This window comes from Chroicocephalus ridibundus, chromosome Z, assembly GCF_963924245.1.
Source record: "Chroicocephalus ridibundus chromosome Z, bChrRid1.1, whole genome shotgun sequence".
NCBI lineage: Eukaryota > Metazoa > Chordata > Aves > Charadriiformes > Laridae > Chroicocephalus > Chroicocephalus ridibundus.
In genome coordinates, this window is record NC_086316.1 from 85,142,548 (window position 1) to 85,160,324 (window position 17,777).

The window sequence follows — 17,777 nt, forward strand, 5'->3', positions numbered from 1 at the left end:
GTGTCCCTGCCCAGGGCAGGGGGGTTGGAACTAGAGGATCTTAGAGGTCCCTTCCAACCCTGACAATTGTATGTTTCTATGATTAAGTTTTTCACTCTGTCACCACTTGGTGCCTGTTTGCCCACCCTTCTGAGTGGATGGTATTTACTGGTATGGCTTCCCAGAGTCCCTGCAGGCAGATGGGCTTGCCCGACCAGGCTTGGGGCTGCTGGGGCCGTTTCTAGGGACTGGCCAGGACTAGAGCCAGAGCAGGTCCCCAAAATGTCCACACCCTCTCTAGCACATCCCTGATCCAAGCAGTGGCTTTGGCTTATCTTTTGATTTGTCCTTATCATATTTGGCTGGGAAGAGGGCTGATTTTTTTTTTTTCCTCTCTTCTTCTCTCTTCACCTCTCTTATGCTATTTGTAAAGCAGCAATGATTCCAGGTAACGAAGTCCACAATCTTGACGTCATCTTTCACTTGCACTTTGAATTTTGCAGACCGTGTCCTGTCCTTGATGGGTTTTTCTCCTGTAGCTCGGGAGGGACGTGGTTGGTCCTTCTGCTTTTGTGCTGAGTGAGGCTGGGGCATCTGGGGGTCGTGCAATTAAAGCTCCCAGCTCTGCTCTCCTGCCCTTACAAAGCAAAAATATTTCAAGGGAAACCAGACGCAGGCCACTTCTCCTTTGAAGTATTTGATTATGTGACCCAGGTAACTTATTTAGCAGAGGCTTTTGAGAGTCTTTTTCCTTTTATTTGGAGGGAAGGAGAAATGCAGCAAGATGCGACCGTAACATTTTCCTAACCTTCCGTAGGTTTAGTTGCACTTTCCTTTGAACACCACCCTCTTCTGAGCGGTGTGAATTGCGTGATGGCATATCTGTACTTTGACAAAGTTGTTCCTGAGTGGGTTTGTTACTCTTTATGTTGATAACGCATCTTTTCTTTGCTGTTAACGAGTCTAGTTTACAAAGGAAGGTGTTAGTCACCCTGCCATTATAGCAATCTCCAAGCAGTTTTCAGAATATCACTTTTTTTTTTTACTTATTTATTTAGTCAGGATTGTTAACAAATTCCAAATCAGCATGGAAACAGTGTGCGACTTCTATTTTCAGCAGCTATATAATTGCCTGCTTTTTTTTTTTTTCCCCTTGTGTTTGCAGGACCACTGAGGTTCCTTTCCCAGACAGAATCTGTCACGGCTTTCGCAGGAGACACGGTTCTGCTCAAGTGTGAAGTTGTCGGGGAGCCCATGCCCGTGGTACACTGGCAGCGAAACCAGGAGGACTTGTTCCCGAGCCCGGGTGACCCGCGGGTGGCCGTCCTGCCCTCCGGAGCTTTACAGATCAGCAGGGTTCAGCATGGGGACAGCGGGATCTACAGATGTCTGGCCAAAAACCCAGCCAGTTCAAGAACTGGAAACGATGCCGAAGTCAGAGTTTTGGCAGGTAAGAACTAGACCCTTCTATACCGCCTTTCTCTCCTGCCTGGTCGTGTCCTTTGGTTCTCTGAAAGAGCAGTCACTCCTCCTGGGGCAGCTAGGCTGATCTATCCCCCTTTCTCTCCAGTTACTTCTACAAGCTTCCAAGTTCTTCTTCACATGGAAGAGCCTGGAGACCTTTAGAAGCAGTTGGATGCAAAGGTGAGGCGTTGACACCATAGGAAAGTATTCATGCTGCCTGACTTCCAAGTACCAAATTTAGATATGCTTGAAGCTGGTCTCTTTGACATGGTCAATGGAGAGAGGGAAGTACTTCTCACCTCAGAGCACCCTAATTATTGTCCCAGAGCGCTCTCTGGAAGAGCTCCTCTCACTCCGTTGATTGGGAAGGCAATCTGGTGGGATTGGCTGCTGAATTTACCTACTCAAAGTTAGATTGCTTGGATGCTTCAGTGCCTGGTGTGATCTGCCAAGTTGGCCAGAGTGCAGTTTGGGATCTGACACCATTTAACTGGGACAGGTAATGTTCCTAAATTCCATGCCAAGTGAGCATCTTGCTCTCTCTCGTAATAAACTCATCAACTAAATAGATGGTTTACCACTGCAGTATAGTACCAAGAACCGAGCGCCAGGAGAGTGGTTTGAAAAAGGTATCGCTGCGAAATCTCCTTCCTTTCTAGTTCTACACGCTAACGTGTAAGCGCTAATGAAGTGGGACAGAGATGTTGTATTTTTAGAAACTTTTTACACATGAATTTTCTAGACAAATGTTGTCGGCTTGCATGATTTCTCCCTGAGAGGTAACTGAGCAGGATTCTCAGACTTCTGAGGTGGTCCACATGCTATTGAAATCAGGAAGGCCGGGATCAGTCCTAGGGAAGTGTCCATGTGCTCACAACATGTGAAACTTGATGAGATCGTCCACACTTCTAGGAGTGGTTTATAACAGCTCCTATTGCAGTGGAATTTGGGGGATTACAGTTCCTCTTGTGTTTTGCAATTTGACGCCAAAAGAGACAAACTAAACCCCCTCACCCTCTAAACCTGGGATTACAAACCAAAGCCGTGTCCTCGCTCTCCGCTGCAGTAGTAGATGCTGATTCTTTTTGGAGCTGCAAAGCAAAATAACAACCAGAACAGCCAAAGACCGCATCACCTGGTTCCCTGCAGGTTTTTCCCTGTCTTTTTGGGGACCAGATTTTGTGCCCGATCTCCGTAGCGTGGACCTGTTCCCCATGTGTTGGTTTATCTAATGGGCTGCCCGAGGGTGGCTGCTCTTGGGGCTTCCAAGCTCATCATGAGCCTGAAAGCCGTGTGTCGTTCCTTATGCATTGGGCAGTGCTGGAGGCATTCGTGCCTCCACGATTGTGGAATCACAGAATGGTTTGGGTTGGAAAGGGACCTCAAGGATCATCTAGTCCAACCCCCTGCCCTGAGCAGGGACACCTCCCACCAGCCCAGGTTGCTCCAAGCCCCGGCCAACCTGGCCTTGAACCCCTCCAGGGATGGGGCAGCCACAGCTTCTCTGGGCAGCCTGTTCCAGCATCTCTTATTGATGGCAATGAGAGCCGTGGGGGAAAAAACACCTTTTTTTTTTTTTTTTTTTTTTTTTTTTTTTTTCAGATGTCTTGATTAAAATTAAGAGAATCACAACACTTTGTATTTTAGAGAGACCGGGAAGATTTCTCTCAGCCTCCTCAGGTCCTCAGAGTATTGTTAATTTGTCATGTGTCTACATTGCTGATCATTTGAGGATGGATGGGTGTTTCTTCCTGTTCCCAGTTTCGGTCGTTAACATCCTGGCTAAATGGCCTCTCTCAGGCTGTCTATAGGAGAGAGGGGAATTAATTTATCTTTCCCTAGCATGTTAAAATTTTATACCAGGGAAACACTGGAGCAAATAATGAGGAAAATATAGAACAAGGGAACTAGTGGAGTCCGTTAGAGTTTGGCTTAGGGCAAGCAGCACAAGGTCTCATTTCTGAATAATGTGAGCAGACAGCAGCTCTTATAAGAAATGAGTGGTGCTCCTGAAACAAAAATTCAGATCTTATTGAGCCTCTTGGGAGTTTTGTTCTCGTGTGCACGCTTTGATGCTTCAGAGCTATCTGATACTTTGCTGCTAATTCTGCCTCTCCTGTTTTCGCCTGTTGGTAGAAATCTGTCTTCAGTTTGCAGCTCTCCTCTTCCATAATTAGTGAAGGCAGAATACTCTTGTTGGCCTTTTTCCCCTGGTTAGTGAGGAGAAAAAAAAAAAAAAAAAGTGAAAGTTTTAAATCCTATTCAAAGGAACAGGCAACAAAACCAAACAAAAAGGTTAGGTAGTATGTCATAATTCTCTATTTTTAAAACGCTGCTGTTCCTACAGTGAGTGGTTGTGATTTGTTTGACCGCACAGCATATCTGTCAGGATTTGTGGCAAAACTGACCACCATCCTGGCAGATAACGTCTAATCATCTCTCCAGCTTCCAAAGAGAACGCAAGCAAAAAGAAGGAGGGATAAACATCTTTCGTCATTTAGTTTCTTTAGTCGAAGCGCCTGCGGCTTAAATATTTGATTTGATGTTGTGGTGACTCTGGAGATGTCTGTATCTCCTCCTGATAGGAAAAAAAAATCATCATCCAATATGAATACGGGTAAGAAAAACAAAAAAAAATGGATGAAGGAATTACTGATTTCCTGCACAAAAAAAGTAGAATTCAGCCTACCAGACCCGATGTGGTTTAACTCTCCAGGTAATAGGAATAGGTGAGCCTCCAACCTCTATAACTGAAGAGAAATAGTTCGTAGGTGCTTCATGTGTCTGAAAGGTGGGGCAAGGCACTGGGCATCGAAGTTTTTACTTTGATAAGTAAAAGACACTTTACAAGTGACTGTTTTCCTATGTGCAGCTCGGTTCTGCCTGGGGAGGCTCTGGAAGGGGCGGATTCTCCCCCCAGCGCATCCATAAACACATTTCCCGAACAGCCCCAGCCTCAATAAATCCTCCGTCAGAAACCAGAAGGACCCAGCCCACGCGAGAACGGATTTTGAAGTGCCTTTATAGAAAAGCCCAGCAAACCTGAGCAAAACTCTTGAGGAGTTTATAATGTGTCAGGTTTTATCTGTTGCTCTTAATTTTACGAGAGGCCGTTGCAGCTTTTTGCAGAAAGCTCCTTTCAAATGCGTATTTATTTTTTTTTTCACCTTTCTACCTTCTTTTCTCTGAGGTCCAGAAACTTCCAGGTTAAAAATTTTCAGCAAATAATGAAAACGTAGGGAATGCATATTCAGAGATAACTACATGCGCTCATCTAATAATTTAGAGGGAATAATGCTACCGTACGAAAAGGAAAGCAGATCATCTCGTACAAACGGGCACTAAGGAATTAATTCTTAGCGCAATTCGTTGCTTCTGTAAATTAAGGAGTAAGTTTCTTCGGGAGGTCTGTACGCTTCAGAAACACAGATGGCATTTTAAAAGCAGAAGTTGAGTAGTTCGGTGCCTGGAAGCTATTAATTCTCTGTTTATAAATAATAATCCTGCATTTATCCTTAGCCGTTCAAGTAATCTGCCGCTGTGCTGTTGTCTGTTCTGGAGGTTCCTCCTCTGTCCCCGAGCCTCTCCGCTGAGCTGCGGTGCGAGATAACGGTAACGATATCATGTAATGCCTTCATATTTAATGCGGAGAGAATTTGGCTGCTGCTGCGTGATTCAGCTCCTTCCTCGTGGTTGCACTTTAGAGAAGGAAAACGGCGGCAAAACGGACCGAGTGGGAATGGATCCCCCAAGAAGGAATTAGGAAGGAGAGGTGAATGGTCAGGTTTAAGTGAGCGTGTGCAGAAGTTGCCTCGTGCGCTCAGGCTTGCTTTGATGCTTAGGTGACTCCGCTTTGTAAAAGAACAACGACGTTAAAAGCTCAGTGTGACCCAGCAATGTGCGCTGGCGGCCCAGAAACCCCCCGCAGCCTGGGCTGCATCCCCAGCAGCGTGGGCAGCAGGGCGAGGGGGGGATTCTGCCCCTCTGCTCCGCTCGGGGGAGACCCCCCTGCAGTGCTGCCTCCAGCGCTGGGGCACCAACAGCAGAAGGACACGGAGCTGCTGGAGCGGGGCCAGAGGAGGCCCCGGAGATGCTGGGAGGGCTGGAGCCCCTCTGCTGGGAGGACAGGCTGAGAGAGCTGGGGGGGTTCAGCCTGGAGAAGAGAAGGCTCCGCGGAGACCTTCCAGCCCCTTCCAGTCCCTCAAGGGGCTCCAGGAAAGCTGGGGAGGGACTCTGGATCAGGGAGGGGAGCCATGGGACAAAGGGGGAACGGTTTTACACTGAAAGAGGGGAGATTGAGATGAGATCTGGGGAAGAAATTCTTTGGGGTGAGGGTGGTGAGCCCCTGGCCCAGGTTGCCCAGAGAAGCTGTGGCGGCCCCATCCCTGGAGGGGTTCAAGGCCACGTTGGCCGGGGCTTGGAGCAACCTGTTGTGGTGGGAGGTGTCCCTGCCCAGGGCAGGGGGGTTGGAACTAGATGATCTTGAAGGTCCCTTACAACCCATTCTATGAACGTTAGACTTACTTAAATTCAGCATAACATCGTGGTAGTGACAAAGCTAATACAGTAACCGCTCTCTTAGCTTGATTTTGAATAGTCATGTCAACACAGGAGGCATCTTCTCTGAGGACATTCAATTTGCTAAATATCTGTCTGGGAAACAAAAAGGGGTGGAATATACTGAATTACGTTGGTTGGTATGAGTTTGTTGTTTAATATGAGTTTTATCATTAAACTTAGTCATGAGGAAGGTCTGGCAAAGTTGAAGCACACAATGGCTTTGAAGCTCAGCCATCCGTTCCTCCTGCAGCACACTGAGCTTGTGTCGGGTCCAGAGCTAAAGATTTCTTCTCGTCCTTCATACCTTGGAAGGATCCCTGCGTTGATGTACGTTCCCTAACGGCCACTAATTGTCTGAGTCAGGTCTTTACCTTATTCTTAATCTTTATAGTGTTTATTCTTAGATGAAAACAGATGGAGCCCACTTAAAATAAATACTGAACTTGTGAATTTATTTATTTTTTTTTAATATAACTAATTTCACGTTTATGTTCCCCGGCGCCTATTTCCTGCCAGGGGTCCCTTGCCCTAATTTCGACTAGTGCTTATAAAAACCAAACAACAACAGAGCAACCAACCAAAAACCTCAGCAAAAAAAAGTCTCATTTATAGATGTAGAAATTGCAGAGGCGATGCACGATACCAGAGGTGCATCCGGACCCCGGTATAAGCTGAACTCGTTTAAACAACGTGTATTTTGGGGCTCAGTTAGCGGCCAGGTGACGCAGGCCAGCGTGGGAAGGATGCTTGGGGAGGGATTTCGGTTCCATGAAAACCGGCTGAATACCAGCTTCCAGTTCGAGGCAGCAGCTGAGGGAGTGAAGGCTGATAAATTAATAATAGTTCAGAAAAGAATTATAGTGTTTACTGTACATAGCCTGCCTTTTGGTAAACACAGGGGAAATTTTGTACTTTATCCAGGAGATCTTTATAGACTCGCTGTTAGTGTGCTCTGTAAGCACTTACTTGGGCGAAAAGGCTCTTTAATCTGCAATTTTTTATAAACTGCATGAAAAACTAATGACTGGAAACCTGAAGCTGTATTCTTGCACACGGAAGAAAGTTAAACGCTTAAACCCCATAATAGCCATTGGAACTGTTTGTATTTGTACTGAAGTTTCCATCAGCTGCATTTAAATCAAGGCTGGATTTTTAGGCGCTGCTCCTCCTGCCTTTCAAACCCAGCAATAAATTAAATGGATTAAAAGCCTTGTCCTGAGCAGCGTACCCAGCGTGGGCATCACTTGTGCTGCTGAACTGGGATAATCTCTAGTAAAATATTCATTTTTACCTCATTAGGAGAGGACCATTTGGATGGGGTATGCCCTGTCACAGAACATGCTGCCTTATGCAGCAGAAGTGTCATTACTCCAATTTATTATTATTTTCTTTTCTTTTAATTATCGGTAGTATTTAGATGGATTTGGGGGGAAAATATTTTCTTGTTTGGTAAACATAATCTCCTAAAGTGTCATCTGATAAAGTCAGGTTTGAAGGCCAGGCAGCAAACATGGTATTGTCTGTCCATGTGCGTCCTTACAAGGGAAATTCCGAGTTAAAGAAGATCCTTACAATAACTCCCAGTATCTGGGTTATCCCAAATGAGTACCATTGCTGAGGTCGCTTTATAAACCAGCTGTGTTCTGACTTTTAACAAAAAAAAAAAAAAGGTTAAATTTAAAATGCTTATTTAATAATCCTGCGGAACGAGCTACGTGTTGCCTCTCTCCCCTGGATAAATCTGATTAGTGCTTAAGTAATCTCGTGCATAATACCTATAAATATCAATTTCCTACATCATAGCTGCTTGCCTAGGCGGAAAGAAAAGTGGAGATGGATGGACGTACGGTCAGTGTGTCCTCTTCGCATGGAGCTGGTCCCAAGATCCATGCAATCACAAGAGAAATAACTAATACGTACTGAAGAGCTGTTTTGCTCAGCGCGCCCTGGCCGCCTGCCACGGGAGGGTTTGCCTTTATTAATTATGCAGAGAGGTTTCGGCCATTGCTCTAAACGGGATTGGTTTTAGTCCTTAGATTTGAAGCAGAGATTGGGTTCAGAACAAGGACCTCAAGAACATGCCGTGGTTTATGTCTGAAGGTATTTGAAGGAGTAAGTCGTTATTGGAAGGTTCCTGGAATACGAGTAACTTTATGACGTTGAGGTGGTTTGAGGATGTTGATGCTGTCAGCCAGCGGGCCACAGGCTGGCTTGCAAATCTGGGGACGCAGAGAAGAACGAGGTGTAGACCCCGTGAAATTTATCACCGATTCCGCTCTCGAAATGCAGTTCACAAGGAATCTCAAACAAAAAAGGACTTTGGTAGGGTTGGAGCAGCCCCTGTGTTTCTGCTTTGACATTTGTTCTATACTAAACAGTGGCAGTAAAGCTTTAATATGGAGTATTGTTTTATTACTACTAATAATTATAGTAATAACAACATACTAATAAACTACTATTAATGACTACGACTATTATAGATCCTAAACATCAGCAACGATGGATATAACTGACAACTTTTTGTTCATTTGTTTGTTTGATTTGATTTAATTCCATCAAACACGTTGTCGTCTTCTCTGGCCACCACTTTGCCAGAAAAACACACACACAACCGTCTCCTCAGCGCTACGGTTTGTGAAGTTGTCTCTTAAACCAGAAGAGAATTCCCCCTGTGCAGGAGTCAAGGTAGCAGACGGAATTTAAGTGGAATTGATCAGATGGCTACTGGGGAATTGCAAGTCTATTTTATATGTGCACAAAACAATATTGTGCATATATAAACTATAACACCGAAAGAAAAGGCCGTGGTAATTGAAACCCCCAGTAGTTTGGTTAGAAAGAAATTAGAAAAAAACCTAAAGATTGGAGCACATAATCTGATAATAGTAATAACGAATTAAAAATGAGGATTTGTGGAGAGTCAAAGTACGTGGAAGATATCAAGAATTAGTAAAGTTCAGGGTACAAATCTTTTCCAAGTATAACTGAAACAGTGTTTATTATGAATTGGGTGCAAGCGGTAGAACCCAACTAATTTTTGAAAGAACACGTGCTTTTATATGTATGGCATTGATTATTTAAAGATATTTTTTTTTACATTAAAAAGAAATAAACAAATGTAGTACTATCTTGACAGGAATGGCTTAAAAAGCTTGTCCGAACCCAGCTGTTTTCAGGTTGGCACACCAAATAAAAATGGAGCTGGAAAAATTAGCTGAGAAATTCACGGGACCGTTAATTCTTGACTCTGAATTTTGGATCGTGAAGTTTCCAGTGGTGTGGAACAAACCAACCCAACCCTGGAGCAGCTGGTGGTCACTAAGGGAATGTATTCTTGACCCCGTACTCTCCAATATACCATATAACAATAAAAATGCAATTGAAAGGCGTATGCATGTATCACAGAGGTGGTACATACCGAAAAATAAATAAGACAGAATTAAAAAAAAATAAAAATGAAAAAAGGAATATTTTAATATGATTGGTTATTTCCCAGGCGAGCCATGGGGCTGGAGCAAATACTTTCTTATGACCAAAAGTCTTGGAGGTTCATCTTGAGTAATGAGCAGCATGAGGGTGGAAGGGTGCTGTGGGAGAGGCTGAGATCCCAGTAAGGATAACGGCTGGGTCGTGGCACAGGAGACGGGGGACATCCACGCTGAGGTCGCAGTGCCGTAGGGTGTCAGAAATGTTGCAGAAGGTTTGGAGTTGGCTTAGAGGACGGCCATTAGGCAAGTGTTTAAAAGCTTGTCTCACCAGTGAAGTTACAAGTCAGTTTGGGGCTGCTGCTTGTTTCTAAGAGTTGACTAAGCTAGTCTGTTATGTTGGGTTTTTTTTTTAATTATCTTTATTTTTTTCAACTCAAACCAGACTGGAACTTGGGAGTAAAAATCTCTCTCCTCTCCAGTTATGTTCATAGAACCGCATGGAAAATCTGGTATTAGGCTCTTCTCTGGATTCAGTTACTACCTGGATCAAACCACTGCTCCTTAATTGCTTCTGCCTTTGCGTCTCAAGGACGATGTAGCTCTAGAATAACGTCTGCCGAAGCTCAGCTGAAACGAAGAGCGTAAATGCGTTGCTACTTCCTCACCTCAGCTCTATTCTCCATTTTCAGGACAGAGGATAAATAGTTGGGGAGCCATTCCTCACTCTGTTTCAATTTTCCTTCTAAAACTTTAATGACTAGAGAAAAAGCTTCCTCTTTTTGTCTTGTAAATACAAACCAGCACTATCCCTTCTCTCCCCCTGCAGTAATAAATGTTATATTATTCTTTTACCCGCGGATCTCGAAGAACCAAGGCAAAGGGCTGTAAATATTTTTGTCTTCACTATGGATGAGGAAACGGCGTGTCTCGCAAGAAATCATCATTAAAGCTGGAAATGGGACCCCTGATGTATAGTCTCACGCTCCAGCAGCGACTTGGCACAGTTTTCCTTGCGCTTTAGTTAACGTATTTTGAAGTTACTACAGGAAGAAGAAAGTCTTTGTGCCCCGCCGTGCGTCGGTGCTGATGTTACGATCTTTTTGCGTCCTTATGACTTAGATGCTCCCGGTCCTGTCGCTCTGCTGAGACGGGCCTGAGGTTTTGGGGAGAGGAGGATGGAGGAGGTGAAGCAGAAAAATGCTAGCCGAGGGGCTTGGGAGGTGGAGGCAAAAAAAGCAAAATCCCAAAGTAGTAACTGCATTCTGGTTATACATTTTTAATGCATTCTGTATATTGAGAGATCGGTATCACTGTAATGACAGATTCCTCTAACGCTGGTCACACCTAACCCTTGCTTTCTCCTTGGGATTAAGTGTTCAGCCTCCAGGCGTGATGGCGAGATCAGATTGGGGAATTTTGCTGGCCTTTCTTCGCTGACAGCGGAGAGCAAAATTGGGTTTTATTTGGTATAAATCTTTATCTCTTTTAATCAAATTTAGAAATGTGACTATTGAACACTTGGAGATAGTCTCTCACATCAGCGTCACATTAAAGGCATCTCAGTTCTGTAATTTGCAATATAAAAACTGCTGCAATAAAAAAAAAAAAATAGAATTCTACCGGCAAAGTACAATATTATCCAAATACGCTCAGAAAAATTTTCCTGTGTATGATGTGATGGGAGTCTTTTGTCAATTGAATAGCACTTACAAACGCAGCGTAGCACGAAGTAGCTTAGCGCAGTGAGATGCCGTACAACAGGATGCAACGCATTTTTATGAAAGCGTTTCCCCCCTTTTTTTTTTTTTTCTTCCCAATCTTAGAATGTAGCTAAAATACTGCGGTAACATTTTTCTCCTCGAGTGCTGAAGGGTCGGTTTGGCTGAATCCAAGTGAACCGCTTGCAGCTTATTTGCCTTGGAGTGCAGAAATAAATTGTGTTGTCTTGAGTTCCGCTTGCTTAAGACCAATTTGGTGTGAGAATAAATATTATCCCCAACTCTTACCAATGCGTATTGACACAAATCGGAGGGTTTGTTGAGAGAACCGTCAGTGATTGACTATAAAGTGTGCTGGTAAAACGTGACGGAAGCTATGCCTTGAACATAAGAATGAGGAAAAAAAAAATAATTCAGGACCTTTCCCTGCTGCAGAATACATATATGTCCTTAGTTAAATCACAAAATGTCTCAATTACTCCTTTATCCGTCTATAAAAAGGAGATGAAATGACTTATCCCAATAAGGCTTTGTGAAGGCATCTCTTTTTTTTTTTTTTTTTTTTTCCAAATAGTGTGGTATTCTGAGATATCCGTATAATGGGGACTATGGAAATCATATACGCGCTTGCAAATCCTATTTGTGGTTTTGAATTTTAACTGTGTGTCATTGATTTAACGAGCATGGAAAATATGCCTGTAGCTGTACGTCATTACCGCACATTGTGTCCTCAAAAAAAACGCTAAATACGAAAGGAGAGGTTTTGCTTTGTTTGGGGAAAATAACTTCTTACAGCTCGCTGCTTTATAATTGGGTTTAGGTGTATCTGTTCGTTCCTAAACGTTAATATATAAAATAAAATCGACGAATTCCAACAACGCGGTAGGCGCTCTGCGTGGCTGGGAAGACAGCGTAGCCCTTGTTTCCAGCATCAGGCTCGGAGCGGGCGCGTGGTGGGCGCAGGCGGTGGTGGGGTCCATGACCCAGAGGTAGAAGCAGCTCTCGCTCCACATGGACCCAGGTGAGGAGTTTGCTTGAAAAGCTAATGCTGGAGAAGAGCAAGAGGTGTCCCATCACCTCCCCATGGACGGGGACGCCGTAGCTGCGGGCTTGGGTCCCAAACGACACGTTGGTGCATAAGAGATTAAATCATGGCTGAAATGAAGACGGCTCCTCCAAGGGAGCCAGGGCTTCATGCAAAGAATTTCTCATCTGCTAAAGCTGGGCCATAGTTGGTTGATTATGTGGGCTTGATTATGGCGTAGAAGTACCTTGTCAGGGAGAATACCCTGAGTGCTCTTTAATCAAGTGGAGAAGGGCTTAGCAAGACTTTGGATATCTGTATAATCAAGACTGGACGCCTTCCTGAAGAACACACTTATTCAAATGTGCTTTTGAGCTCCGGATGGGTGTGATTCTGTGCCCTGGCTTAGACAAGAAACAAGATTTATTGGCCCTTTGGTCTTCAAATCTTCTCACTTGTTTTTAATTTCTAACGTAAAAAAAAAAAAATCTGATTTGCTGGACCGATCTTTTTTTATTTCTCAGCTGGAAATAACTGGTTGCACTGGTGCAACAGTGAGGAGTTTTATCAGGCAAGTCTGAACCAGACACTGAAACGGCTGCCTGGGCGCTAGATGCGTACCGCTTCCTTCAGCAGATGTCCACCCAAGGGAAAGGGTGGCCTTTGGAGACTCCTTGCTTCCTTGTAAGGTTATGGTTTAAGTGATCGTAGCTTCGGAAAATACCGCCTTTCATGTCGTAGTTACTGAGCTCTGGTTTTAGACTACCTCTGGTTTTTTGGAAGGTGGTACAAAGCGTAAGGTACAACGACGTAAGGACCGACTGGGGTTGTGATTTCGGTGGGCTGCGTTCGGTACGGTGGATGCTGACTGCCACCAGTGATGCCCGAGGGCACAGTGACCTCCCCGGGAGGCTCAGCCCTTGCTGGGGACTTGCCTGAATAACGTACAAGTTCTGATCTTCCTGGGTTTGAAACCACAGCTCTCTCCCTTCTATTATTCGGAAAAGGATAAGATATTTTCTTCTTTTTTCCTTCCTGTACCAGATATTTTCTTCAGCTCTCGATGTGGCTTTAAGCTGCTAACGTTAGCTGTACAACTGGAAATCCAGCAGCAAAACGTTGCTGCACAACTGACACTTTTGGTTTCCATCTGCTTTTTGCTTCCATTTGCTTTTTGAGCTTGCGGATGAGAGAGGGATGGAGAGAAGATGCTGCCTTTTCAGCCAGCGGCTAGATTGTTGGGGAGTTCAGAAAAGTTCAAACGTGAGCTTAGGCTTCTGTTTGGGAGTCTTGAATGGAGCAAGACCTGGAAATCATCAAATGGTTTGGGTTGGAAGGGACCTTTCAAAGCCCTTCAAGTCCAACCTCCTGCCGTGAGCTGGGACGTCTTTAACTAGACCGGGTTGCTCAGAGCCCCGTCCAACCTGACCTGGAATGTTTCCAGGGATGGGGCATCCACAGCTTCTCTGGGCAACCTGGGCCGGTGGTGATGAAGACGATGAGATGATGAAGAACAGGCAATAGCAGTGCTATGGCAGAGCACGGGCCCCTCTCCCTCATGCAGGCAGTGAGGGGTTTCTCTGCAGAGCAGGGGAGCAGCCCAAGGCAACGCCACGTTACGGCCCAGAGGGCTGCTGGAGGCAAAAGGAACCGTCCTAAATGAGGAATAAGTGAGCTAAGCAGAAGTGAGCTAAGCAAGAGGCGAGGAGATGACTATTAGAAACAAGCTTCAGTGGGGATAAGAGCAGAGATGCGTTACGGGGCTGTGTAGTACTGGTATTGTCTCAGGCTGAAATTATACGTAACCGCCCATTAAATGAAAAGCTGATTTGAAAATACGGTTTTGACTAAAGTACTTTTCATGATTTTATGTTAATTACAGGATCCCAAAATGATAATAAAAAATACTTGCCTACCTTCGAGTCTGTCACCTGCCGTTATTGTCTAACGATTTGAGTCCCAGCGTGGTGTTGGACGGTGACTTTCCCCTTCCAGTGCTTCCAGTTTCTCACCTTGGTACCCTCTCAGTTTAACCCCGGGCTCGGTCTAGCTGCCTGCCCGCGTACCCCTACGCTAACGGGTTTGCTTTCATTGGGGTGGCCGTTCAGTTGTAGCCCTCACCAACAGCTAGAATTTTGCCAGGCAAATTACAGGAAAGAGGAGAAATCCCAAATAAGGCGCTGCTGTTTTTCACTTTTCTTAAAGGAGGGATTTGCTTTAAGCTATGGTAGTTATTAACAGATCTTCAGATTGTTGACGGAGTTATAATGAAAACATTCTTTTCCTTGGAGGAGTGAAGACACTGGTGCTGTCTCGTTAATGTTGTTTCTAGTCCCCACTATAAAAAAAAAAAAAAAGTATTTCCCATCACTGTAAAATATGAATGTGCTATCCTGCTTTTTTCCAAGCATGGAACAGAAATGCGTATTGAGCTACTTCTGTGTGCGTGAGGATTTTGCAGCTTTGTCTAATGCCCAGCCCATGCCAGCTCTGGAATTCCGTTTATTCTGGATGTCTTTGAAGAACCCTTTCAGCCAGATGTATTCTACTAAAGCCTTCGGTTTCAATTATCAATCATCTCCTTTTTCGAACTTTAAACTTAATCTTCCTTGATGTCATTCTCCCTACATTTTGGTTGCTGTGCTTTTTACTGCTGCTGCCATCTTCCATCCTAACCGGGATCATTATTTTAATCAAAAGACGACCTCTTTGCGATTTCAGAGCTAAGTGCTTTCGAAGGGAAGGAGATGCTCCCGTATTAAGATCTGGATATTATTTATAGGTTTTGTTTGTTTGTTTGTTTGCTTTCTGGTTTTGCACATCTGTTTTCATCCCTGGGCAACTGACTTGGGGGGGGGGGGGGGGGAAAGAAAAAAAAATCAAAATAAAACATGAGAAAAAAAATCGACAAAAAGGCTTTGGTTTTCTGCTAGTTAGCTCCCACGTATTTAATGGCGTACGGTAAGGTGTAAGGTGTGTGTTTTCAAGAGATCCCGTGCAACTCGCAGGCCAGAGGCATCCCTGGGATCGGCTGCGGTGGCTTCACAGACGGCAGCCGTTGCGCTGCGTGTGACAACTTCTGCGTCGGTTGCACGCGCTCGTGGCTGGAAGCTGGTTGTGTCCATCTGGTTCCAGTGAGAAGCTGCAACGTGCTGTTGTGAATCCGTAAGAAATGCACGCAGCTAGTCCCAGTATCTTTCTACTTGTATGGGAGAACCGGCTGATTACTTGGAGATGATCCTGGAAGATCTTGTAGCTGTTAACGTGGTGGGAACGTTCGTTTATATTGTGTGATTTTTCCGTTTGTGTCAGGAAACAAGGAGCAATGTTTAATGGCTGTAGTCCAGCACATTTGTTTCAACATCTGCGATAAGAAAACGAAGTCATTTTCAAGAGTAGGAACAGGCTCGTTAAAAAGCAAACAAGCCCAACTCCTTTCCTGAGTTTGGTGCGCTGGTGTTTCAGGCGCAACGGGTGGGATTTGGGTGAAGGTGGGTTGTCCCCTGGTCGGTGGTGATGCACCCGTGGCAGTCAGAGGCAGAGATTCAGCCCGTCCCGAAGCCGGCACCCTGAGCTCGGCTCGGTTGCCCGTGGCTGGCGCTGGCTGAGACCCTCCACCGTGCAGGGTGTCCCCGTGGACACCTTGGGTCAGGCAAAGGAGAATTTGGGGCGCTAATGTTTCTACTTATTCCTTCACAATTGGGCTTTTTCAAGTTATTTCTTTCTTTGCTTTCTGTGTTTTCCTAACTTGAAGCTGTTCTTGTTTTCTCTTACCTGCCGTATTTATGAACTTCCCTCTTGCAACTCCAAAATAGCGTCATTAATCCAGTCCCGCTCTTAACCTTATATCTCTGTCTCTTCTTGCCTTCCGTGCCTTTTTCTGTGGCTTTCCAAGACCTGACTTTAATACCAGGCTATAAACAGTCCTTTCTCACTTTCCCAAAAGCTGCTATTTTTTTTTTTGCCTTTAAATTGCTCCCTCGGGTTCAACCTGTAAGCAGCTCCAAGATTGCCATTTGATACACTTTTTATATCTCTCTACTATGATTTTTCTCTTTTTCCCATCAGTAAGAATCTGTGAAAGCTGCGGTCTCTCGGGGTCCGTTATTGATCAGTCGTTTTATATTCCTCATCCCCAACAAAAAGAATGTTGTTTTGTTTTGTTGGTTGGGTCTTTTTGTTTGTTTGTTTGTTTATTTGTTTGTTTTTAAATGGATAACTGTCTCTTTTGCTTTTGTAGATCCAGGTTTGCACAGGCAGCAGTTTTTCCTGCAGCGCCCGTCGAACGTGGTGGCCATGGAAGGGAAGGATGCCGTTCTGGAGTGCTGCGTTTCTGGGTACCCGCCTCCCACCTTCACGTGGCTGCGAGGAGACGAAGTGCTCCCCGTCAGGTAGCTCCAGTCCTTCGTGGGTCGCGTAACTAACGCTACGTTCCCTTGGGCAAAGTCCGGGCAAACCACCCAGTTATGCTTTAAATTCAAGGGGGTGGTTTTGGAGGCCGTGAGGTTTTCCTCCTAAATGTAATAAAGAGGCGGGATGTGTCTTTCACCCACTGCAATAACTCATCTCCGCACCCAGTCTGAGGGTGGAATTCCATCATAAATGTCACCTGGCTGGTATTTAAAATGGAATTGTGAAGCTATTAACAGCAAAAATCACAGCTGAGAACTACAGCGTAATTTACTGTGTATTTTTCTAGATAGAGAGAGCACCTTAACACACTGTAGACGTCTGTTATCGATGTTTCAGGTCCAAAAAGTATTCCTTACTGGCTGGCAGTAACTTACTCATCTCAAATGTGACTGACGACGACGCTGGGACGTACACGTGTGTAGTCACCTACAAGAACGAGAACAGCAGCGGCTCGGCAGAGCTCTCGGTGATGGGTGAGTACACGAACGACTCCCGCTTTGCTTTTCCACCAAGGTTTTTAATTATTCCCATTTTCAGAACTCCCAAGTAACCGCAAACTGTACAAGTCCCTTCCCCGCTTTGGGCAGATATGGAAACCGAGCCCTGTAAATCTTTGAATACCTCCCACCGTGCCCGATAGCCTTGCTGTCACCCAGCATCTTGTGATACCGGATGCTAATTGCTGCTGCCTTCCGTACGTTGTCCTTTCCCTTTGTTTCTCCTCCCTGAAACCTTATTTTTGGCATTACAATGGATGTCTCTGTTATGCAAGCGCAGTGGATTGAAAATCAGGTTTGTAGCTGCTTTTTGATATATTTTTTTATTTATTTCACGAACAGTCAATGCGGTAAGATAAGAAAAATCAACGTATTTAACATCTTCTCGCCAAATTAATAAAAATCCAAGTAAATTCATGGAAGTCCTCACTCGGCAGTGATGCTCGGAGGGTTCTCCCCGTTAAATCCTATGAAAGCGCCCTCCCGAGAGACCCTGCTTCCCCGCCCCCCTCCAACTCCTTCCTCATGGCAAATATTAACGGAATCCGAAATTTGTTTAAATTCACGAACTGCCTTTTTCCTTTTTTCTTTATTGAAACCGTTGAACAATAGCAGAGCGCATTAGTGTTAGTCAGTCAGATCTAAAGAACGCCGTAGTTAATACTTAGTCAAACAATAACATATTTCCACGTGC

At 44.8% G+C, this 17,777-nt stretch overlaps 1 protein-coding gene across 1 annotated transcript in view; it reads left to right on the plus strand.

The window, feature by feature from the left end:
* The window catches only part of DCC (DCC netrin 1 receptor), a 587,525-nt gene that overhangs the window by 281,365 nt on the left and 288,383 nt on the right, over nucleotides 1-17,777 (plus strand). Inside the window, exons 3-5 of the mRNA XM_063320711.1 lie at nucleotides 1,145-1,429; nucleotides 16,414-16,564; nucleotides 16,923-17,059. Of these exons, the coding sequence (XP_063176781.1) occupies nucleotides 1,145-1,429; nucleotides 16,414-16,564; nucleotides 16,923-17,059 (573 nt within the window). The remainder of the gene's footprint in view (nucleotides 1-1,144; nucleotides 1,430-16,413; nucleotides 16,565-16,922; nucleotides 17,060-17,777) is intronic.